This window comes from Lepidochelys kempii, chromosome 3 (assembly GCF_965140265.1).
Source record: "Lepidochelys kempii isolate rLepKem1 chromosome 3, rLepKem1.hap2, whole genome shotgun sequence".
NCBI classification, from domain to species: domain Eukaryota; kingdom Metazoa; phylum Chordata; order Testudines; family Cheloniidae; genus Lepidochelys; species Lepidochelys kempii.
The window spans coordinates 35,704,120-35,730,094 of NC_133258.1; the positions used below are offsets into that span (position 1 = coordinate 35,704,120).

The 25,975-nt window shown below is 41.2% G+C and overlaps 1 protein-coding gene across 4 annotated transcripts in view; it reads left to right on the forward strand.

Moving 5' to 3' along the window:
- EIPR1 (EARP complex and GARP complex interacting protein 1) overlaps nucleotides 1-25,975 on the forward strand; it is a 167,500-nt gene that overhangs the window by 130,710 nt on the left and 10,815 nt on the right. For all 4 annotated transcript variants that reach the window (XM_073336099.1, XM_073336098.1, XM_073336101.1 and 1 more), the window contains 3 exons: nucleotides 13,076-13,212; nucleotides 16,965-17,132; nucleotides 18,637-18,804. In XM_073336099.1, coding sequence (XP_073192200.1) covers nucleotides 13,076-13,212; nucleotides 16,965-17,132; nucleotides 18,637-18,804 — 473 coding nt within the window. The remainder of the gene's footprint in view (nucleotides 1-13,075; nucleotides 13,213-16,964; nucleotides 17,133-18,636; nucleotides 18,805-25,975) is intronic.

Genomic DNA, 25,975 nt, shown 5'->3' on the forward strand with positions numbered 1-25,975 from the left:
ATGCTTGTTGGTAATGAGAAACATGGAGGATGAAGAGTGGAGGCTGGGTCTTCTCTTCTCATTTTATGTATCCAATTTTATGCAAAATGATTGAAAGCATCAGGGTCCGATTGGAATTCTCAGATAGTATTATGGTTCATAGTGTCATTCAGCATCTCCAGCTAGCCAGAAGACTACTCATTTCATTGCATTATGAACCTGAGAAAAGTCTTCTATATCTTTGTTACTTCCTGTTTGGTTGTTGCAGTGCCTTCTATATAGGGTTACCCTGAAGCCCACCTACTAGCTCCAGCTACTGCAGAATGCAGCTGCCTGTTTCCTGAGTGGTGAGGTTCACTGCCATGAGTTAATTTATCTCAGATGGTGATCTTTAACGATTTAGATCTTTAGGGACTTCATTACTTGTGATACCATCTTTCACCCTATAACCTGTAAAGACAGTAATGATGAGAAGTGTGTGCTACCTGAACATACTGAATACTTCATGTTTGGAGGCAAGGCTTCCTCAATTAAGGGTCTCACATTGGAATTCACTGTACTTGAAGGTCCATCAGAGTTTTTAGTCTAGCAACCTTCAGGGCAAGATGCAAGCTTAATTTGTTAGCATTTGATGAACTGTTTTTATTACGTTCTTCTTTTGTGGTTTATTATCTGTAATTAAAGTGCCTAGCTGCTGAAGAGAGGGAGAGAGGCACTGTAGAAATTAATAAAATATTACAAAAATTCATTAAGGAGAAAGAGAGGTCTAAAGGGAATTTTCTCATTCTCTAAATTAGATATTTCTCAAATTTCTATTTATGATTTTTCAAATAATTCAAAAGCATAAGACTGTAATATGTTTGATATTTCAGAGTTGTACATTTAAAGAACTGAAATGTTTCTGTGAAAAACAAAAAAAGTCAAACGTACTGAACTTTCTCAATGAAAATGTCATGCACCTCCATTCTGCCATATTTTCAGCAAATCATTAGTGTTGTTGTTATGATTATTATTATTATAGAGCTTTCTATCCTTAGGTCTCAGTACTTTACAAAGGTAGATGATCATAGAAACATATGAGATAGGACTGGAAGGGACCTTCTGGATTAGCTAGCGAACAGGGGAGTTTGAGAGGGAGTTTGTAGGTGGGAGTTGTAATATAATCGCTAAGTTAGGAAGAGCTGCATCACCACTGGCAATGCTGCTCCTGTCTCCTCCACCTGCGGCTGTATCCAGACAGACAGCCTAACCATGGATGCCTCTCTGAAAATCCACACCAGGATCTGGATAGACTGTGGCCTTTATTTCCCACTCACAGAAAGCCAGGCTAGGGGGACCATCCAGTGTGAAAGGTGCCTGCTGGTGGAATCTCTCAGGAAGCAGGTGAGAGAGCTACAGAAAGAGGTGGCTAGCCTGAGGAGCATCTCTTCCCATGATTAGTTCCTCAAGAGTATTCATATGGAGACATCCAAGGCTGAAGAAGCTATCCAGCTACAGACGACGGCTGTCACAGCACCGGGGGAGGAGGGTATGGCTCTGTCACAGGGAGGACACAGGCAGCTGGTTACTTCTGGTAGCAGGCACTGCTCCATCCCTACTCCCAACCCATCCACTGTGGTGACGGAAAACCGATATGCTGCCCTGGCAACGAGCGATGAGGAAAGGTGGAGGAGGAAAAACCATATACCCACAAGGCTGGGAGGATCACAGCCACCGCTCCCAGGAGGAAATGTAAGGTAGTGGTGCTTGGTTACTCTCTTCAGAGGCACTCATCTGTCACCCTGACATGGCATCCCAGGAAGCATGCTGCCTGCCAAGGGCCCATATCCGAGATGCTATGGAGGGATTTTTGAGGATCATCCGGCCGTCTGACTACTACCCCATGCTACTCATCCATGTGGACACTAATGATACTATGAGGGCCTGATGAAATGCATCCCAGAATACTCAAGGAACTGACTGAGGAGATATCTGAGCCATTGGCAATTATTTTTGAGAAGTCATGGAAGACGGGAGAGATTCCAGATGACTGGAAAAGGGCAAATATAGTGCCAATCTATAAAAAGGGAAATAAGGACAACCCAGGGAATTACAGACCAGTCAGCTTAACTTCTGTACCTGGAAAGATAATGGAGCAAATAATTAAGCAATCAATTTGCAAACATCTAGAAGATAATAAGGTGATAAGTAACAGTCAGCATGGATTTGTCAAGAACAAATCATGCCAAACCAACCTGATAGCCTTCTTTGACAGGGTAATAAGCCTTGTGGATGGGGGGAAAGTGGTAGACATGGTATATCTTGACTTTAGTAAAGCTTTTGACACTGTCTCACATGACCTTCTCATAAACAAACTAGGGAAATGCAACCTAGATGGAGCTATTATAAGGTGGGTGCAAAACTGGTTGGAAAACCGTTCCTAGAGAGTAGTCATCAGTGGTTCACAGTCATGCTGGAAGGACATACTAGGTGGGGTCCTACAGAGATCAGTTCTGGGTCCGGTTCTGTTCCATATCTTCATCAATGATTTAGATAATGCCATAGAGAGTAGACTTACAAAGTTTGTGGACGATACCAAACTCAGAGGGGTTGCAAGTGCTTTGGAGGATAGGATTAAAATTCAAAATGGTCTGCACAAACTTGAGCAATGGTCTCAAGTAAATAGGATGAAATTCAATAAGGACAAATGCAAAGTACTCCATTTAGGAAGGAACGATCAGTTGCACACGTACAAAATGGGATATGACTGGCTAGGAAGCAGTACTGCGGAAAGGGATCTGGGGGTCATAGTGGACCACAAGCTAAATATGAGTCAACAGTGTAACGCTGTTGCAAAAAAAGCGAACATCATTCTGAGATGTATTAGCAGGAGTGTTGTAAACAAGACAAAATAAGTAATACTTCCGCACTACTCTGCGCTGATTAGGCCTCAACTGGAGTATTGTGTCCAGTTCTGGGCACCACAGTTCAGGAAAGATATGGACAAATTGGAGAGAGTCCAGAGAAGTGCAACAAAGTGATTAAAGGTCTAGAAAACATGACCTATAAGGGAAGATCGGGAAAAATTGGGTTTCTTTAGTTGGGAAAAGAGAAGACTGAGAGGGGACATAACAGTTTTCAAGTACGTAAAAGGTTGTTACAAGGAGGAGGGAGAAAAATTATTTTTCTTAACCTCTGAGAATAGGACAAGAAGCAATGGACTTAAATTACAGCAAGGGAGGTTTAGGTTGGACATTGGGAAACAATTCCTAACTGTCAGAGTAGTTAAGCACTGGAATAAATTGCATTAGGGAGGTTCTGAAATCTCCATCATTGGAGGTTTTTAAGAGCAGGTTAGACAAACACTTGTCAGGGATGGTCTAGATAATATAGTCCTGCCATGAGTGCAGGGGACTGGACTAGATGACCTCTCAAGGTCCCTTCCAGTTCTATGATTCTATGATTGAATCTAGTCCCCCACTACTGCAGATAATCCCGTCATGTAATTTCATTTGGGGGAAGGTATTGTGTTAAGGTTATAAATGATTTATGTATCAATCTGGGCCATGGATTGTGTGCAACTCCAGGAAGGGAGGGTTGTTTTTAGCTCCTCCGGTGTGGGGTGATTAAGGTGAATCACTCCGGCTATAAACACCTTGTGATGGAGAGCTAGTTGTAGCGTCACCGTCCCTGAAGTTGCTGCAGCACAGAGAAGGCTGCAGGCTTAATTGGAATCAGTCAACCTGTTCTGGGTGGGGATTACTGACCCTAGGTCATAGTTGCTGGTCTAATGTGGTAATTGGCATAGTAAAGGGGAGGATATATAATTGGGAGGAACAGGAAGTAAGGGGGTAAGCTGCATAGAGAAGAAAAGCTGTGTGAAAGGCTCCTCCTGCTGTACACCTGAGCTACATCCTGTCATGTTTGGAAACTGAGAATTAAAGGTATATACGTGATGGAAAAGAAATGGACTCTGTGTTTGTGACTAGGAGACCACAGAAACAGGCTAGACTCATGTGTGACCTCTGGTAAGCTGCTAGCATGCGTACAGGAACTGTGACGGGGCAAGGCCAGATGGCTATAGAAAAGTAGTGGGAGATAGATATATTAGGTCCAGGCTAAACAAATCCCTGGTACCAGGATAAGTGAAATGGCAGCTGCTCTAGGTCAATTAAGACACCTGGGGCCAATTAAGAACTTTCCAGAGGGCAGGGAGAAGGCTAGGTTGATTGGGACACCTGAAGCCAATCGGGGCTGGCTGAAACTAGTTAAAAGCCTCCCAGTCAGTCAGGTGGGTGTGCATGTCAGGAGCTGTGGGAGGAAGTTGTGCTATTGGAGAGGCTGAGCAGTACACACCATGTCAGGCACAAGGAAGGAGGCCCTGAGGGAAGGGTGAAGTGGAGCTTGAGGAAGTGAGGGCTGCTGTGGGGGAAGTAGCCCAGGGAATTGTACATGTCATGTTTCTAAAAGGTCAGCTACCATAGCTGACACCATTAGGGTCCCTGGGCTGGAGCCCGGAGTAGAGGGTGGGCCTGGACTCCCTCCCCCCCCCACACACACCTTTGCCCCTGATTAATCACTGAGATTGGGAGACAACAGAGACTGTGCAAGGAAGGATAACTTCTCCTCACCTCCCTCGCTGGCTTATGATGAAAATGGCTCAGTAGACTGTGACCCTTGTCTCCAGAGAGAGAAGGGTTACGTGCAGGGTCACGGTGAGCCTCTGAGGCTAGCGAAATCTGCCAGGAAACGCGGGACCCACGGAGGCAAGGACAGAGCTTTGTCACAGAACTCTTATTTTTTTTTGTTTTCTCTGTAGTGCTTTTACCTTAAGAATAAATGTGCTTGCTTAGAAAAAGCTGCATGGTAACTTGTAACTGCTAGCAATATACTGTTCAGAGCCCCAGAAGAAAAAGAAAAGCTTAGATGCTGGCCTTTAGATAGACTGGTTTGCTAAGGATATTGCAGTATAAAGCAGTGAGCCGTGGTACCTTGAAATCCCAGTCAGCAATGAGGGAGACAGAAACCTTAAGTAGATGCTCTGTAGAGGCTGTGGAGAGGGGATACAGGTGCAGTTACTCTGAAATATGACACAGTTTATAAATTTATCAAGCATAATTTTAAAACTAGTTGTCCCCCATTATTTTTGTTGAAGGTTGTTCCAGAACCTTACTCCACTGCTGGTTAGTAACCTTCTTCTAATCTCTAGCCTAAATTGTTTATGGCCAGTTTATATCTGTTTATTCTTGTGCCAACACTGCCAACTTTAATTTAATTTGCTCCTCTCCTGGTTTTTATCCCTCTGATGTATTTATCAATAGCAATCATAATCATTACTTCTATCTTCCAAATGGGGAAACTGAGGAACAGAACTCAAGGGACTTGCCAAGGGTACACAATTTGTCAATGACAGATCTAGAAATAAAACCTAGGACCCATTGCTCTCACTCTGGTGCTCTTACTGCTGGACCGTACTGTTGATGCAATAGAAACCACATTTCAGATTCCATTCAATCTCACCTCTGGTTTATGAATTCTGCAGCAGTCTCTTTCCACTTTGGAATGATAAACTCTAGATTAAGCGTTTTACATAGTGAACAAGTATGGTATATTTCAGAGTAACAGCCGTGTTAGTCTGTATTCACAAAAAGAAAAGGAGTACTTGTGGCACCTTAGAGACTAACCAATTTATTTGAGCATAAGCTTTTGTGAGCTACAGCTCACTTCATCGGATGCATACTGTGGAAACTGCAAAGTCTGCAGTTTCCACAGTATGCATCCGATGAAGTGAGCTGTAGCTCACAAAAGCTTATGCTCAAATAAATTGGTTAGTCTCTAAGGTGCCGCATCCTGTGGAAACTGCAGAAGTCTTCTGCAGTTTCCACAGTATGCATCCGATGAAGTGAGCTGTAGCTCACGAAAGCTTATGCTCAAATAAATTGGTTAGTCTCTAAGGTGCCACAAGTACCCCTTTTCTTTTTAAGTATGGTATATGTTTGTTTTAGGAAACTTGGCTTCAGTTTCATTTTGGCTTGAAAATGGGATATCTTCGTTCTCCTTTTTCCAATTCGGCCTTTGAGAAGCCAGAGCTTGAAGCAGAAAATGAAATACCTGATTCCTTCTTGATATTTCGGTGATGTGGGACAGAATCCTGATAAATTGGCCAGACATTTCGTACTTTAATACACTCAAACCTGTCCTTAAAAACTAGGAAGACTTTTGGCCATTCAAGATATTTTCTGTCTTTGAAACTCATCATTCCATGAGGGCTATTCAGGTACAAAACCGTGTAGATCGTCTCATGTCCCTTAAATTCCCCCAGATTTTTCTATTTCACTTGTTAAATAAGTATTCTTATATAATTTTATTACATTATAAACTTACAGTTCCTTGTATGTCACCAAATTTAGGCCCTGATCCAGCAAAGCAGTTAAGCACATAGTTAAGGGCTCTGCTTGATCAGAGCCCTCATATATTATCATTCCACTCTCTTTTCATGTTTTATTTTCTCTTGGATATCTATCCTAAAATCAATGTGAGTTTCTTACACAATTTAGGAATATTATATGCATTGCTTTCATACCCTAAAAATATACAACAAATAAGCTTTTCTCTTTTCAAAATTACAATGTGTAAGCCACTTCAGATAACTTGAGGTCTGAGATTTTGGCTGTTAAGGATGGCATATTAACAGGTGTCTTTCCTCTTTCTGCATTCTGTATATTCCTTACTCTAAACTGAATGTTTTCAACTATGGACAGACAGGGATCCAAAATATCCCTTACTGTAAGGGCTTGTATACATGTACAATTAAACAACAGCAAGCTGAGGGAGAGGGGGGTGGGAAACTAGCCTGTAATGGTCTAACTGGCCATGTGGAGTCTGTTGATGCACGTTTTTCCTGGGGGCATTCTGTGCCATTGTGCACGTGCCAAATTCAGGTCCCCAGTGGATTTTTTTTTTCCTTTCTAGAAAATACATTCTGCCAGAGAGCCTCTGCAGTTATGCCTTTCACCAACCCAGGGCTGCTGTGACTGCAAAACAGAGGGCAGCCAGCTCACCAACAATAGTAGCACCAATAGGGAGGAGGAGAGGCTGCGTTCTTCACAGTGCCCTGCAGGGCCAGGTGAAGAGGTATGGAATATGGAGGGGACAGATAGAGCGGGGCAAATGGGGCTTCTGGGGGGGGGGCGGACACATAGACTAGGGCTCAAAAAGGCTATTGTGGGGGACAGACTGGGACAGGGACTAAATGGGAATGGGGATGCAGAGTGACATGGGGATCTGGGGAATGCAGGGCCACATGGGGATGTGGGGAGAAGGGGTGGCTAAATGGGGGTGCAGGGACCCATGGAGATGGGGGAAGGGGAGTGCAGGGACACATGGGGATAGGGGCAGGTGTGCCTGAGTGGGAGAGACTAGGGGTCAGCCAGGTTTTGCATGGGAGAGGCTCCCCAACTACCTAACAATCCCTCCTCTGCCTCCCCAAAAACCTGTTCCATACTTCTAGCACCCAGACCCAACAACCCTCCACGTTCACTCCCAGGCTCCTTCCCAGCAATGATTTCCCTCTCCCTCAGTTCCTCCATTACTCCAGACTTCCCCAAACCTTTGCACTGCTTCTGAGGTGTAGGAAATATGTTTCTGTATTGTAGTTTAAATGAATTATTACTCAGTTATATATTAATATGCCTAGTAAGGAATCTGTTTCTCAAAAACATTTCCTGAATCTTTTTTTGTCTGCATTGTTACAGACATACTTGTTCACAGATATTTTGAAATAAATACCAAAATAAATGATCAAAATAATTGAAACTGCCGTGATTATATTTTGTTATTTTGACAAATAAAATATGCACAATTTTGCAGAATTTTTAATTTTTTGGCACAGAATTCCCCCAGGAGTAGCACATTAGCAGTTTGTTAATGGGCTTTGAGCTAGTCTTGTTTCAAAGAGGACTTAGATCAAAGTGCTGTAATGTAATTAGCAGGGTCAACTAGGGGCAAACTAGTATCCTGTAGATTCACACCCCAGCTTCCCCTGTCTAATTGTTTATGTAGACAAGACCTGTAATAAGGCCCTTCTCTATTCACTACTGGAAATATAGTAACTTCCTTTCTCTTCTGTTCCTTCCCTCCAAAATAATAGATTCCGAGGCCAGAAGGGACCATTGTGATTATCTAGTCTGACTTCCCGTATAATACAGGCCACAGATCTTCCCTAAAATAAGTCCTAAAGCAGATCTTTCAGAAAAACATCCAATCTTGATTTTAAAATTGTCAATAGTGGAGAATCCACCATAACATTTAATAAGTTGTTCCAATGATTGATTAATTCTCACCATTAAAAATGTACGCCTTAATTCTAGTGTGAATTTGACTAGCTTTGATGTCCAGCCATTGGATCGTGTTATACCTTTCTCTGCTAGACTGAAGAGCCCATTATAAATATTTGTTCTCAATGTAGGTACACACACTGTAATCAAGTTACCCAACCTTTCCTTTGTTAAGCTAAACAGATTGAGCTCCTTGAGTCTGTCACCATAAGGCATATTTTCTAATCCTATAATCTTTCTGATGGCTTTTACCCGAACCCTCTCCAATTTATCAACGTCCTTCCCCTTCAGAGAGGGGGAAGTAAGAGATGAAGATAGATCCTTTCCTTTCGGTCTTCCTCTTCTCACATTCAGGTACAAAGGAAAACCAAAGCTAAGGTTTTGAAACTGTATTTGTTTCCCACAGGCTCTTATTTCAGTGCCATCTGAGTTTTCTTCTGTTCCAGGACTCATGAGCCAGGGTGCGGACAGTTTGACTCTTATGTAGCTCTTTACTATCAGTTTAGTAGAAGATAATTCATTTTTGACTGCATTTTGTGTGGTGTGGGTTGTGGTGTAACAGTGGCTGTAGAAGTGTGGATGAGAGGTTCAGAGAATGGTTATCCACTGGGGAAGAAAGATTTGTTTGAAATAATGTTTTTTACAGTAGGAATCTGTGTTGAGTTGATTGGCAACTTGACCTGAACCGTAAATGTGTTCCCTCTCTTCTTGGAAAAAGTATGTTTCATTTCATAGAAGTGGTGAAAGGATTATGTGAGAAGAACTGGGGTGGAATGGCAAATTCTAAATGTATACAGTTTCTCCTTTATATTTCAGACCTGAATCAAGGTTGATCTTTAGAAGTGTGCCAGTCCCAAATCACATTTAGATGCGTGGAAGAGGTCTGTCATGTTCTGGGGTTCAGTCCAGACCAGTGAGGGATTGTGCATTAAAGTGTAGGGTCACAAGGTCTGTGCATAATACTTTAGACAGTGGAGGTTAAGATAAGATCAGTTTCCTAAAATGTCTGCTAAAATGGGAAAAATCTCTCCTAAAACTGACAGAACTAATCCACTGGGGTATGTTTTGGATACACAATGCTTGGAGGCTTTCCTACCCCAGGAGTAAATACGGAAAAAATAAGACAGAAATGTGTGGTTTTATTTTATTTGGAACTCTTGTATATTTTCCGTGTTATTGTTTCTTTCCCTCTGATTATCTAAGTTTATTTTCTCAAGGTTAAATAAGCTTAATTTAATTTTTGAGGTGACCCATTCAGGTCCTGTGCACTTCTGTGTAGGTTGGAGTAAATCCTATATATGAAATGATACATACACAGAAACAGTATGGTATAGTATATTTTTATTATCTTGAATCCAATGGATGAATGTTATCCATCTTATTTCTTCTTTATCAATAAACTGCAGCTTTTTAAAAAAGGGATGTGGCGAGTCATTAAAACTGTGTCCAGACCTACCTGGCTAAGATCATTCTTACCTGAACAAGGGAAAACCTCAGCTTTTCTGACAGGATGTAGGGGATATTAGAAGGGCTTTAAAAGCTTGACCACAATGAAATCACTGACAACCTGTAGAGAAATGGGTGGACATCCGTTAATTTCTGTTGAGGAAGAACCCTTTTTATGCAGATCTTGATAATGGACAAACTGTTTAATGCCTGCTTTAATGGAACAATGATGTGTAGCTGAGGGAGTAATCCCTTGTGGTGATCAGGGCAAGTGTTGTAAACTTGTCTGAATTACATCAGTAGTGTGGTAAATGTACTGATCTAAAATAGTTAAAGAAAAATATAAAAATAATCTTTTAAAAGAATTTGGTCAAGAGAGATTCTTTCCTTGAATTCGGTGGGAAGCCATCTTCTAAATGGACTTGGTATGGTGATTAGAATATCCATTTTGAATGCAATAGGGGAGGTGTTTGGCTCGAAGTGCATCAAGGGCTGTCTTTTTTTTTTTTTTTATGGAAGATGACAAATGTTGATATCTGTGGATTCTTCTAAAGCTCACCAGAATTTTATGTAAACAAACTTAAGTGCTCCTTGTAGGTGCTGGATTCACAGCATTAAAGAAAAGTGCCCATTTAACCACACAGTTGAAACAGCTCAATTACAATTGTCTGAGTTTCCCAGCACCACTTTCTTTCGGAGCCTCAAAGCCCTGACTTAAAGGAAATACCTTTCCATGATGAATTCTGTCTCTTCGACTGGAGCTCAGTGACAACTTTATTGAGAAAGATGTTTAGATGCCACATTGATAGACCAACCATGAGTACCAAGGTAAACAGAAAGTTTTCAGTTCAAAAAGATTTAAAAACTGTTCGGACAGCAAATAATAATTTTCACAGTACTGTTTGGCATAAGTGTACTCAAAAGGTGGAAACATAAGCAAAATATAACCATGCATATAGGTCTCTTACATTGTTATACCACAACAAACAAATACTTTGCAAAGGTTTCTGAAGACATGCACATCTCAGCCAGTTTAATAATTTCAGCGGTTGAAAAATTGTACTTGGCTTTGAAGGTTTCTCGATTGCTAAGTTTAAAATCCCCAGTGAGGAGGAGTTTGTGTCTGAATTATCAGATGCAGTAAAAGGTTTGCAAAATACAAAGGTGTATGTTGTTATAATATGATAAAGCATAAACTTATGCATCACATCTCTTCAATATTGACAACATAGACCTGAAGTTGTTAAAAGTCCTACAAGTAGATGGATGCTAGATATGTTTCGCTTTGGTTATACCTGTGAAAACTCAATACGGTCGCTTAACATAATAAGCTTTCTTTTAACCCTTGCTCACTTCAAATATTTAGAAATTATAGTAGTAAGTGGAGTGTAAAAAACAAGGAAGGGGAAGAAGTAATGGGATGGAGTTGAGCCATGGAAAAGTTAGGCTCTGGGTATTGGTCAAAAGTTCCTTACAGTGAGATCTCATAGTGTGTGGAATATGTATCACTAAAGCAATTTAAATGTATTCTACATAAATCACTTAGAGAATGCAGTGAAAGGAGGGGGATGAACAAAATGACCATCTTTAACTTCTTTGCTTAGTCATGTGGAAATTGTACAGTGTTGTGCTGTGACTAATAGCAGGTTGGTTTATTTTTTTTCTTTAAAATATAAAATACAAACCCCTAATTTTAGCAAGGGTATTTAAATTAAATAATATTACTCTGACCCTCCAATATTTAAGGCCTCTTCCTGCTCGCTTTGGCTTGGAGAGAACTTATCTTCCCATCTTCTGTGGAAAGTCAGTTACCTATTGTGGTCTTTCTGTCAGTGTTGAGAGGGTGAATGAGAGTGCAGAGAGGAAACCAGAGATCCTAACCTATGTCCTGCTTCCCTTCCAAGCCTCCTTATGTACTTTGAAACGAGAACTTTTTACTCTCGCCATATGACCTATCATCCACCTTTCACTATATGGTAGTAGATTATATGCTAATGGACCAGGATTTTAATTTTTTTAAAATTACATTGGCCTTTATTAAACGGCCAACACCTGCAGCATGACCCAAATCTGGTTTACCTTGGCCTGATATTGGATAGGTCATTGATATACTGCAGTCACTTGAATAAGACCACTAGCACTCAAAACAACATGCTCAGAAAACTGGCTGGCTCAACCTGGGATGTGAACACCCGGACACTTAGAACATCAGCCCTTGCTCTCTGCTATTCAACAGCAGAATACTGTGCTCCTGTCTTGTGTTGCTCATCTCACACAAGGCTGGTCTATGTAGAACTTACTGAAGCTCTGTTCATTGTTACCAGGACTTTACGTGCAACTGTTGCCAGGGCTGCCAATACTTAGTAACATAGCACCATCCCATATTCACCATGAAGGGGTTTCCATTATGCTCCTGGCCAAGATCCATGAGGACAGTGACTTGCTTCTCTACTCTGACCTCTTCAACCACCCACCAATTTGTATGTCTTCTGGATGCCCTTTATGGTCACGTATGACTCCACAGGACAAGATGCTGGCATCTGCTTGGCTTAATGACTGGTCAGCGACGACAGTCATTTGTCACTCTCTCATACCAACCCAACCATCTTCCCACCAGGTTTTGACCTGCCAAGGTACCAGTGGTCATCCCTGAACCAGTTTCAAACAAGACAGGGCAATTATGTGGCCAATCACTTCAAATGGGGTTTTTCTCATGACCCACAATGCAGATGTGGCAACTTCAGACTCTGTCACATATCTTTGACAAGTGCCCACTGACTTACTTGACAGTGGGCTTCTGGCTCTGATGAGGATACTATGAAATGGCTGGGCACACTGAATGAAGGTGCATTCATTTAGATTAAACCTGGGACTCCTGTATTGAGTAACATTGAGTATTGATATATCTTGTGAGCAATTCCATGTAACTGAATGTACGTATATATCTGTGCTTGTTAACCATCTTCAGATGTTTGAATACTCCCATGAAGTTTCAACAAATTATATGAAACAATTTAATTTTCTTTGGAAATGTAAAGAAGGTTAGAAAATGATCTTTACATCCATTGTCTGCTGAGTAACTTACACTGGATAAGCCTCATAAAAATTACTTCAGATTGTGTGGGCTAGAAAACAAACTTACTGGTCTGGGTTGTTACATACATACTTTTTTACGTGTGTGTTTGTTTATTTATTTCCCCCCCATTAGTATCCTAGTATCTCTACCTTACTTTCTTGCACTTGGAGCAATAGGTCAGCTTGCAATTTTTCTACTGTGCCTGCATTTATTTTAATTTTAGCCTTATTTGTAAATACCCCATTTTTTTAATGCACAGCTCTCCAGTTCTGCTGCATTGGAAGGAAAAGGGCAATTAAAATTTACGTCTGGACGATGGAGTCCACACCACAATTGTACACAGGTTGCAACAGCTAATGATACTGCCATTCGAGGATGGGATACTCGAAGTATGAGGTAACAAAAAAATTTGCTCTCTTGTTCTTAAAGAATAGACTCTCTACTGGAGGTTAATTTTCATCACTTTTGACTTGTTTTTTGAAAAAAAGGATAGAAAAGATGTGACTGCATAAATAATTGTAAATGGAATGGATTTGGATTGCATTGTTGGTGTATTCAGAGCTTTCAAGTAAAAGGTTTACTCATGGGGTTTTTTCTAAGCTTCAAATCTACCTTGTGTATTGAGTGTCATTGAACTATGCAGTAGTCCCAAGGTGATGGTTCAATACACAATATAAGTATTGCTTAAACTAGAGCTGTTTCATAATTCAGCATGAAAATCAATGTCTGTTTAAATCAGGGTACTGATGGTGCACTAATTGTTATCTCCATAGTATGATGGTTAAAGGTAATTTAATCTTTGGGGGTAAGTTTACCTTTTACTTTTACCATTTTAGTAACTACTGTATCTAAGATTATAACATACTAGTTCCACACAATTATGGACTTTATTTAAAAAAAAAAGTGAGCCAAGATAAACAAAATGCTGCAGATATACCAAGTTAGGGACTCTCTACCTGCTCTGGTTGTGATTTTGATAGGCAAAGGAGTGGTGATGTGCACATATGTTGCCATAACAACAGAAGCCTGCAAGCTTTTTTAAGATACCATTTATCCCCTTAGCACACAGTAATTTATCACTAAACTGAGAAAACGGATGTCTTGTAATAACTTCTGTTGCCTTAAAGGGGGGATGATTTCAAATTTAGTTCTGTGGCTCCTGCAAGCCCAGGGTGCAGCAGTAAGTCCCCATGTTTCCCAAGCTAAAAAGGTTTATTTAATTTCATAAAGCAAAGCTAACTATACATATATACAATCATCAAAAACCATTTTTTCTTGTTTTTCTAGCATCTTGTCATTTTCATTGTTCTGTAAGAGGACATGCAAAAATCTAAATTCATATTTATAAATAAGGCTGCCTTTAATAAAAACATATAGGAGGTAATGGTGAAGGGCAAAGGAGAAGGATTTTTTGGGGCTTTTCCTTTGTTTTCTGTAATTATCTCATTTCAGCATGTTGTATTCACACTTGAGCTTAAAGCCTAACTATGTTTAAGTGCTAAAGACCATGCACACAATACATTTAAGTTTTATGCTCTTTCTTACTAGTCCTAATGGAGGAATCTTCTGAACGTTGTGTTTAATGAGGTATCCTAGTAAACACCAATGAAAAATATTTATTCAGGTTATTAACAGTAACTGAAAGAAAAATGCTACGGTATGGTTTACAAAAGCAAACTTCACAATTACAGCTTGTCTAAACAAAATAGAAGCTATAGAACAAATCACAGCTCAGATTAGACAGTCCCAAAACCAGTTTGAAGAGCAATGGACTTCAGACAATGAACTATTTGCAATCTACATGAAAAAAAAAATACAAACAAGAATAACTCTGAGCTAAAGAGACTGTGGTATCTCTAGAAAGAGGCTAGTCTGATTTGTCTACTAACTAAGTAGAGTGACTGTATTTCCTGGAGTTTAACTATTCTGCCCCAGCTCCCCACGTTTTATATGTGTATGAAAATGTTGCACCAACTGCATGTGGACCTGTTGGTGTATAGACATATTGAACCACAGTTCTGACATCCCCCAAGATTTGTCTGAAGCTTCCACTCTGCAGAGTTTAGGAGCTCATGGGACTGAGTTGTACGCCAGGATTTTTGCATAGGATCTGTTCTTTAAGCTACTGAATTCTGCAGGAGGGACTCTTCAGACCCATGGAGCTTCTGAGCTTGGACAGAGCAGAAGTGCATAACTGATTTGCATTGGGGAAAAAAGCAGGTTCTTATCAATAAGGGGAGCCAGACTAGCTGACTTGCAGAAAGCTCCTATAAGTAGGCAGAAGTAGGAATAGAAACCATAAGAGTAGATTAATTCAGCCATAACTAAGGAATAAAGGAGTAAAGATGAGGGAACCAAGGATAAAAATCTGCAGAGAATGGGAAAACGGAGGAGGGAGATACTGAAGAAGAGCTAGAATAGAAGCAGGAGAATACTGTCAAGAAACCCCTTGAGTGGGTAGAAAATGAAGCTGAAGGTGTTAGACGAATGAGGAAAAGAACAGAAAAAAAGGCCTTCACGCTAGGGCAGGAGGTCATTAGTAATTGTAATAAAAGCTGTGTATGTCAAGCTGAGAAGATGGAAACCAGAACATATTTTCCAAGAGAAAATTAAATCAGAGGAAGTCCAGGCAGTGGGACTAAATTGCAAGAAGATTGGAAGAAAGGGGAAAGAAGAAGATGGGACAGTAGTTGAAGAAACAAGTGTGGTCAAGGGAGGGTCTTTTAAGATTGGGGTAAGCCTGACATATGTTCAGAGGATAGGGGAAAGAGAATAGAATGGGGGAGAAGGTGAAGAAAGTTAGTATTTGGCATTTCAGTATTACCATGGTAATCCACCAGTGGAAAGAATGTCCCTGCTTGCAGCTTTCTGAACAGTCCTTAAAGATGCGAGCATCATGCACCTTCCCTGACCAGCCCCCATTAATATCAAGAAAGCATACCTGATGAGCTACCAATGCTTGCATAGCCACCGAAACATAGCCCGATTCTGTTAACGTACTCTGTGGCAATATGGGCTGGTGCCAAAATAGGGATATGCATGCCATCTGTCACCCCCATCACAGTTCAGAAACCCCATTGCTGCAGATCCATCCACTATGTCCTTCTTATTGCCAAGAGTCACTGTCCTGTATAGGATGAGACTATTTAATGGCTCTACACACTTGCATGATAGTAGCCCCCACTGTGGATTTTCCAACTCGAAAATGGTTTCCCACAGAGTGGTAGCAATCTGGATTTGCAAGCTTTCACAGTGCAGTCCCCACTCACTTCGCCACAGCCAGTGGAGCTCTCAGTCTGGTGTCCCTGCACTGGAGGGCTGGGGCGAGCTTGGCACATAGATCCAGGAATGTGGTCATTCATATCTGAAGATTCCTGAGCCACTGCTCATCATCCCAAACTTGCATTAGGATGCAATCCCACCAGCCAGTGCTTGTTTCTCGGGCCCAGAAGCAGCATTTCACTGTTGCAACTGTTCCATGAATTCTACTAACAACCTTGAATTGTTTTTCACTGTGTCTCTTAGCAAACTGTCCTCAAGGACATTGTCATGTCTCCCATTGTTGCAGTACTTTCTGCAGCTCTGTAAATACCAGCAGATCATTGCAACATTAATGAGAACAGTGCAGAGCTCTGCAGGCTTCTATCATAGGTGACAAACACGGAAAAATGCCACAGGGTTTGTAGGTATTTTTAAAAAGGTGCAAAAATTATGGGATATGCTTAGCATTGTGGGGCGGAGAAAGTTGCTCACTAGGAAGTTGACCCTTATTTCTCAGAGATCCCTGGCCGAGTCACTTCTATCCCATAACACATTGTGAAAATTTCCCAAAAGACATTGCGCTGTACAAAGGCATGTGGCACACTGGGACACCTACACATGGTGCATTGTACTTTGCATTGACGCAGCCGCTCCTGGTGAGTACGTACCATCCCAAAGCAAACAGCCAAGTGTGCACGCCCACAAGCGATGTACAGACTCAATGGCTGTATGCTGATGTAACTTGCATTAACCAAAGATTATAGTATAGATGTGGCCTAGCTCTGTCAGTGCCAAAGTATTAACCAAGTTACTAGAGAAACAGATTTTTATCAGTAGACTGCAGTTAGCTTTCATACTACCTTTAATTCTTAATGTATGTTTTACAGACAGATCTATTACATAGAAAATGCACATGGACAGCTGGTGCGGGACCTAGACTTTAATCCCAATAAACAGTATTACCTGGCTAGTTGCGGAGATGACTGCAAGGTGAAATTCTGGGATACTAGAAATGTCACAGAGCCAGTGAAGACACTAGAGGAGCATTCCCACTGGTAGAATAAATTATCTGCATGCTGTTTGTGCGTGGACGGTTTATGTAATTTATTCTGCTAATTATTTTACTGTTTAAAAACAATGCAAACTAGCTGTGTTTATGTTATTGTGATTCATCAGTTTTCTGCATCATGGAATGGTTTTAATGTATGACTATTTCTTGTATAATTTGTGAATTAAGGGTTGGGGAATGTGAGTCTAATTTCTAGTAAGGTATTTTCAGCTGTATGACGGGTGAGATTCTGGGCTGTATTTCTAAGAGGCGCAGCACAGGGAGAAGGGGGTCAGGTGGCTTTTAAGACATCTTTGCACTCTGAGTTCTGGATTGCTTTGTAGCTGCCAACATAATTTACACAGCCCTAGGGCTGTCTCAGTTACAGCACCCTTCCTGGGCTGCCTTATGGCAGTTGCATTGCCCAGCATCTTCACAATGCTACATGCTGCAGCCTGCACCCGTGCAATTGCTCCTCACACCCCTTGAGCCAGCACAGGCAGGGGGGTCCTTAGATCAGTTTCCGTCCTGGGGTAGTGGTCTCCCTTGGCCAGATCCAGGGCTTTGAGAGCCCCTTTATATCATTCTGGCCCCTTTACACAATACGAAGGGGCCAGAGCAAGGTGAGAATCTCACCCATAGGTTTAAAAAATTCCTTAAGAGATTAACCATTCCATTTTTGAACGCTTACATATTCATATTTTTGTAGTCAAGAGAAGCTGAGCATTTCATATTGGAATTTGGGCTGCAGAATCACTTGCAACATAAATCTGGACCCTGCAGCCACTTTGACAGTAGCTTGAAGATGAGAATTAACAGAAGCAATATTTTTACTTGTTGAGAAGATTAAAACAAAAATAGAACAAAAGAAAATCATAACGTGATTGGTATTAACTTAATTCATAAAATATAAACACTAGAAAAATCTAATCCTTTTGATTTAGGGTCTATTTTAACAGTTCACTGTGATAATGTGAGATCTTGGTTAATGTAGAAGTTTATTTCAAATCCACATTTTGCTTTTAGAGTACCTTACTGTATTTAGTATTTTTAGAATGTCTATTTGATATATTGAACCATAAGCAGACATTTACCCTTGGGGAATTATATTAAGGTTTGGTCCCTCCACCCCCACCCTCCCAACCTGCAACCTGTTTGTTGAATTTTAAAGATATGGCCCTGGAAAATCAAATTACATGGAAGTTTATGACCCAAATGAAGACAGCAAAAAAACAGTCTTTAGAATGAGTTTGTCAGATTCTACCCATACTTGTAGATTCTAAGGCCAGAAAGGACCATTATGATGATCTAATCTGACCTTTTGTATAGCACAGGCCATAGAACTTCCCCAAAATAATTCCTAGAGCATAACTCATTTTACAGATTAGATTTCTCTGAAACTATTTGTTCACGTTTAAATTGAAATAATTTATTTAAACAGTGCAGTATATTTACTTACAGACTCTGTGGAATAGACCTGTAATACTTTTTTAATTATTTACATTTTATAGGGTATGGAATGTACGATACAATCATTCTCATGACCAGTTGGTCCTTTCAGGCAGCAGTGATAGCAGAATCATTCTGTCTAACATGGTATCAATTTCTTCTGAGCCCTTTGGACATCTGGTAGATGATGATGAGCTTAGTGACCAAGAGGACCACCATCAAGAGGAGAAGTATGAAACATATTGATTTTCACACAAATCTTTTGTAGTATCAGGTGTTTTTTACTTTAAGGACTAACATGCTATATTCTTTACTGACTTCAGGATTTTTGTATACACACCTTTCAGGTATGTTGTACTTTTCAATTTAATCTACTACATTGAGTCTTGGATGGGATCACTTTTCTAAAACGAATTGGCAGAGTTGCTGTAAGTTCACTGGTGTAAGTGGGATGGGACACTAAACGCCTGACCCAAAGCCTTTTAAGTCAATGGAAAGACTTCCATTAACCTCAGTGGGTTTTGAGTCAGGCCCTGAGCCCACATTTAATAATATGTATCACATAAGGGTTGAAAGTCTTCTGCTTTTCATCAGATTTTCTCATAATTCCTTCTTCCTTAATAATCTTTAGAGTTAAACGTCCACACACCATCATGAAAAGAAGAATGAAAATATATTGCCAACATTAATTTCCTTCTTAATATAGCTGATGGGCTCTACTAGAAAATGATACCTTTAATGTGCCTATATATATTTAGGATTTTTTATTTTTAAAAGTTATTTTCAGCTGAAGGTAAGGAATAACGCACATCATGGTGAGCATTTGTAAGTGTATATTCACTCCACTTCGGTGTGTAAAGAAGCTAGACACATCATAAATCATTTTATTAAAAATAGTATTATTTAAAAACATTGTGTACACTAAAATGCACTTGCTTTTTATGTTGTCTTTTCTTATAAGAAATAAGCCTAAATTTTCATTATCGCATTTAATATTAATAGTTTCAAGCCTTTAATTTTTATTTGGAAAAGTACTTTGGCAGCCTAAAACTTGAGCGGAAAAAACGCTTATCCCCCAACCTGTACTTTTGCATGCACATTTTTTGCTTATACATATATATGTGCCTGTTCTTTGCAGGCGTGAACACCTCATGTGCACTGAACACGTCTAACATTTGTGTCCACACAAGTGTTCTTAATTTATGTTAATGTACAAAAATGAGTTGGGTGCTTTATAGTGAAAATAGAAAGGCATGGTTCCTGCCCTGAATTTTTTTTTTTTTAATTAACAATAGGGTTAGATGGAGTGAGAAAGGGAAAGGGTTACAAAAATAAGATCAGACAATTACTCAGTTATGCTACGTGCACCTCTGAGCTATACATCTATCTATATTGAACAATAAATGCAAGTCACAAGAGTGTCCTCACCTTTGCTCCAGCTGATGCTGAGCTACTGGTCTCACTTGTTCTGCCAAAGGAACAGTTGTTTTTCCATGCCAAGAAAGGAAGATATAGTACTCATTCAATACTGGTTGTAAAGAATATCTTCAGGAGCAGCTGGCAAGTCAAGTGGCTGGAAAAGGTTTAATCTGGAAAAGTTGCCCATGGCTTAGTAGTTTATAAGTATTGTCGATGTACCTACAGCACAGCTCTATAACCACACTGTGCCTTGTCATTCTCTGTGTGTGGTCTCTGCATTGGCCCACAATCCCTACAGTAAGGTAGACTCTGCAGTTCCCTGTGGATTGGAATCCAGAAAATACAGTGTAAATAAAAATGGCCCAAAGTATCTTGATTATAATTGTTCTCCCTCTTTATTAGGTGCTCAGATAATACAGTAATGAGTACAGTATAAGAACCTATATTGAATAGAAACCACTGAATTATGAAACCACCTTCTGTAAGCAACCAGGTTTTTAAGTTCCTTGAATAGTAGCTTAAATTAGGTTTCACTGTACATATACAAAACACATACTATAAGGTCTAATATAAGATGTGTATTTACCAATTACATCAATGGCAGCAAAATTAGGACAACACTGAGTGCTTTTGAAAATCCTACATTGTATGTGCTCCCTTTACACAGATAACCTTTTTCTATGCTGTCAAGGCTGATTCCCCGCTCTGGCATTTCAAGTGCATAAGGTGGGGTCCCACAAGGATTTTAAAAATTAATACTTGCCACTCCAGGCTTGTATTAAACTCCCAAGGTTACAGCTTTTCTCTGACCTTGGCTTGGTAAACGCTGCCACCGCCCAAATGCAAAACCCCTTTTTTTGGAACCCAGGAAAGCACACTTGGGAATTCCTTCCTGTGGGGTACCCTCAAGTGCTCGCGCGCGCGCGCGCACACACACACACACACACACACACACACACACACACACACACACACACACACACACACACACACACACACACGCTGAGAAAGAAAACAAAGGAAATTAGCTGTTGCCACCAGCTAATTAAACAACATATACATAAACCAAAAATTCAATCCTGTTCTTAAAAAGATAAATTCTATTAAAAACAAAAAGAAAAAAAATACATCTGGAATTTGGGCTTTTGCTAGATTTAAAAAGCCACTTACAAGAATTAAACATCAAGAATAAGCTCCTTGAGGTCCAGCTTGAAAGTTACAGCACAACAAAGGCATTTGGGGTTCGCACAGAGGAGTCCACTAGGCATAAGAAATAAATAGAAATAAAGCTAATCACATCTTTCTAAACGTTCCTGATCTACTTATACATTTTGGGGGTTCCAAATAAATAGTTCTAGGTATGATCTGATCATCTATGATCATACCTGGCTTAAAGCTTCTCATAGCATAACTGCCCCCTGTTCCCCTCTTTCCCAGAGAACAATAGACACAAAGGGGAAGGTTTTTCCCCATTTTAAAAAGCTCTAGCCTTCCCATTGGCTCCTTTGGTCAGGTGCCAACTCCCTTTCCTTTACCTCGGGCTCCTTTTAACCATTTACAGGTAAAGCAAGCAGAGAACAGCCACCAAGAGGGACTTTATAGCTAACTGACTGGCTGGTGTCCATAAAAGGGAGCTCCCCCCCCCCCGGCCTCCATTTGTCATATATGCCACATTACCACTCACTGTCCCTATATCTAGATCTGCAGACTTGAAGATTCTATCTTTACTGTCTGTAGTTTTAACTATGTTTTTTTGGATCCATTTAAATTCTTTCGGCTATAATGAGAACCCTCTCTATGTTGTTTTTTCTATCTGTTTTTGTTTTTTAGATACTTCGTTGGTCCACATTTCAATAAAAATCAGTAAGATCAAAGCATTCTTCATTTTTAGGAAGTTCTAAATTCTTAGGCTATAGGCAAAATTTTGATTCGATATTCTGTTTCATAGCCAAACACTTTCTCTCTCTTTTTCCTCTCTCTCTCTCTCTCTCTCTCTCTCACATCCCCAAATACCCCTGCATTGTGTTTCTTCTTGATATCTGCCTCCCCTATTATAGTTCTGCATCCACTAGCACTTTTTCTCCCCAATTTTAAATACCGTTTTTTGAGAAACTATCTGTTGTAATTTGCTGTCTTTATTTATCCTAATGTCATCTATAACAGAGTTATTTTTTGAATTAATCTCCTGGAAGGATTTCAAAATACTGTCATTCATGTTTGCTGAAGTGCCCCGGCCTTGCACCAGGAAAATGACAGTGTTTTTAAAAAAAAGTCACTAAAAGGGAGTTTTCCGAGGGAAAATAGCCATAGTGCAGTGTTGTATCATTCCAGTTTTCCTTTTGACATGCTCACAATCTGCTAGGACTTCTGAACATCAAGAAAACTGTAGGTAAAGCTCAGGGATGTCACGATAGTTGTAACTGCCACCAGCACTAAAAGCTGAGTGAACAGTATATCTGTTTTTCTTCAAGTGCTATGTGTAGTACACTGTGGGAATGCATGCATTCCATGATCCCAGAGCTGGAAAATTTTGAAAGCAGTGTCTGTTGGTCTGCATATGTGCCCTGGCTCACCTCATACCTCTGACAGAGGAGGTAAAAGGCAGGGCAAACCGATCACCTCTCCAGTTCCTTCTCACTGCAGCGTGGTCCAGGTTGGAATATCCAGTGTCTGAAGCTTCGGCTTTCTTCTTTACCTATGAAAATATATTTAGATATCTGTAAATAGATTTTATATTCTCAAGTTTTAAACTTTTTATCTGTTTAGTTTTCGTGTTTTATAGTTAGTCTACTGGACGTGGTGAGCCTCCCAAATCTCCCCCGTCCCCATCCCATTTGGGTAGTGGACTATGCCCAGGTCTCCAGGCTTCAAGATTTGTGCTTCCTGCCCACAATACTACTTAGTCAGCAATGACCACTAATGCTGTTTGTGCTGCCATGGGGACATAGTGGCAAGATGGAGTATCTGTTGTTCATTCCCCAGGAAGGGTGGAAAGCCATCCCCAGAAAGGGCAGAAACTTCACCTTAGGAAGCACCTAATGGAAAAGGCCTTGAGGCTGCAATTGGACCCAGGCCAGGGGATCCCTCCTGTATATTGGTTTGACTCAGCAAGGAGTACGCCTCCTGCCATGAGGTCCAAATCAGGAGTGAAGGAGTCAGCTGCCACAGATCTCTTGGCGGGATCGTGTCATAGAATCATAGAATATCAGGGTTGGAAGGGACGTCAGGAGGTCATCTAGTCCAACCCCCTGCTCAAAGCAGGACCAATCCCCAATTTTTGCCTCAGATCCATATATGGCCCCTCAAGGATTAAACTCACAACCCTGGGTTTAACAGGCCAATGCTCAAACTACCGAGCTATCCCTCCCCCCCACCTCCATGTCGGGAGAGCATGGAGCATTCTCATAAGCATGAGGCTGTCTTCTTCCAGATTGTCTTTGAAGAAGTCAGATCCACCAAGCACTAGCTCAGCACAAGAGAACTTAATACATCCTAAGTCTCAGAGGCATGATAAGAAAGCCCAGAAGTTTAGGGCTTCATCAGCACCGGATGCAATCGGGTGGTGCTGGTTCCTCCCAAGCACAAACATCAGGATCCACCAGCACTTGCAGTTCCATCTTTGTCATCAATGGCTGTGGCACAGACTGTCTCTACAGTGGCTCTGGCAGTTCAGGCAGACAGAAGCCCTCTTGCTTCAGGAAGAGCTGAAGCCCACGCTCCTCCTGAGGACATCTTCGGTCTCCCAGTCTCAGAGTTTCCCACTCCTTCATCTTCCCTCTCTTTTGAGAGAGGTTATGACTCCACCAGGGGAGTCTGTCTGTGGAAGGAGTTTGTCTCCCATTACATCTTCGGGCTATGATTTCCCTCCAGCAGCCCATTGATACTGCCATTGGGACTTGAATCAGTTTTCTCCTCATAAGGAGATTCTGAAAAGCCCAATGAATCCATGCTTCCTGGTCAGAAGACCTGAGCCAGTTTGGGCTCAACCTCCGTCTCAAATTCCTTGGAACTGTTTGTACCCTATGTCTTGGGGACCACCGCTATCCCCATTCAACCCATCTGGTTGGTGATACTGGGGGCCTTGGGCTCATAGAATATGAGGGTTGGAAAGGACCTCAGGAGGTCATCTAGTCCAACCCCCTGCTCAAAGCAGGACCAATCCCCAACTAAATCATCCCAGCCAGGGCTTTGTCAAGCTTGACCTTAAAAGCTTCTAAGGAAGGAGATTCCACCACCTCCCTAGATAACCCATTCCAGTGCTTTACCACCCTCCTAGTGAAAAAGTTTTTCCTACTATCCAATCGAAACCTCCCCCCACTGCAACTTGAGACCATTACTCCTTGTTCTGTCATCCGATACCACTGAGAACAGTCTAGATCCATCCTTTTTGGAACCCCCTATCAGGTAGTTGAAAGCAGCTATCAAATCCCCCCTCACTCTTCTCTTCTGCAGACTAAATAATCCCAGTTCCCTCATCCTCTCCTCATAAATCATGTGTTCCAGCCCCCTAATCATTTTTGTTGCCCTCAGTATCATCCCACAGAGTTGCTCCAGTCTGCTAGGGAGTTACCCCTTCCCTTCCCTTTGAGGTGATAACCAGAGATGACCCCAGATCCTTCTGAGGGGGAGGAGTACGCACTAGATGCAGCAGTTCCACCAGATCCAACAAGATTTCCATCTTTGTCACCCGATGAAGCAGTGACTCAGATGTCTCCATCCTCTCCTGATGACTACGAGCAATTCCAGGAATTCTTGTGTAGAATTGCAGGGAAGCTGCAGATAACTTTTTAGGAGGTTCAGGATCCTCAACACAAGTTCTTGCTTCTGTCCTCCAGCTCCTGCAAGATAGTGCTCCAAGTTAATGAAGTCATGCTGGAGCCAGCTAGAGTGGTCTGGCATACCCCAGCTACCTGCACTCCTACCCCTAAGAGGGCACAGAAATGCTACTGTATCCCAACCAAGAGGGTGGAATTGCTGTTCTCTCACTCTGCTCCTAATTCTTTAGTGGTCCAAGCTGCCTCAGACATATTTAGGCAGCAACATCCCTGGGCTGTCATAAGTAATAAGGAAGGCAAGTCTTGACTTATTGGAAAGGGAGGTCTTTTCTTCTTTTAGCTTCCAGTTCAGGATAGACAATTACCAAGTACTACTGACTAAGGACGACTTCCTGAACTGTTCGAAATTCGCAGACTTTGACTGTCTCCCACAGCAGGACAGAGCTCATTTCCAGGCTTTAATACAGGAAGTAAAAATGGTTGCCAGGACCATTCTCCAGTGAGCTGTAGTTGTAGCTCATACATCTTCCAGGGTAATGGCTACTGCCATCATGATGTGGGGAATCATGCTCCATGCTTCAGGGTTTCCCAAGGAGCTCCAGAATAACGTTGAGGATCTTCTCTTGGATGAGACTTCTCTGTTTAATCAGAAAATGGATAAGTCCTTATATACTTTAAAGGACTCCAGAACCACCTTCCATTCCTGGGAATATATACACCTGCACCAAAGAGTAAATTCCACCAGCAACCATACAAGCCTAGACCGATGACTCAGCAGTTCTTCCATCAGAGAGAGACCCCGTAAGAGGCAGAGACTCAAAAGATCTGTTTCCCTCGCCTTCTGCAGTGGGTTCCTCATTCCAGTCCCAGCCCTCAGCTAAATGTTATTTTTGACAGGAGCTTGAGAGTTGCAAACCACTGAATCTAACACCTCCGAGCTTCCACAGACCCTTTGGGGGTCATCTAGCACTCTTTTTCCATGCCTGGAGTCCAATAACAGACGGAGGGGTGCTCAGCATCGTTCATTCCAGCTGTATAATAGTTTGCATCTTTTCCTCACCCCCTTTTGGGGGGATACTTTTATGAGAACATTCTCAGATAGGAAGTGGAATCTGTCTCTAAATGAAGAGTGATAGAGCAGGTTCCTATTCAGGACCAAGGGGAAGGGGGTTTTACTTTTTTAGTTTTACTTCTTTTTTTCCCTAAA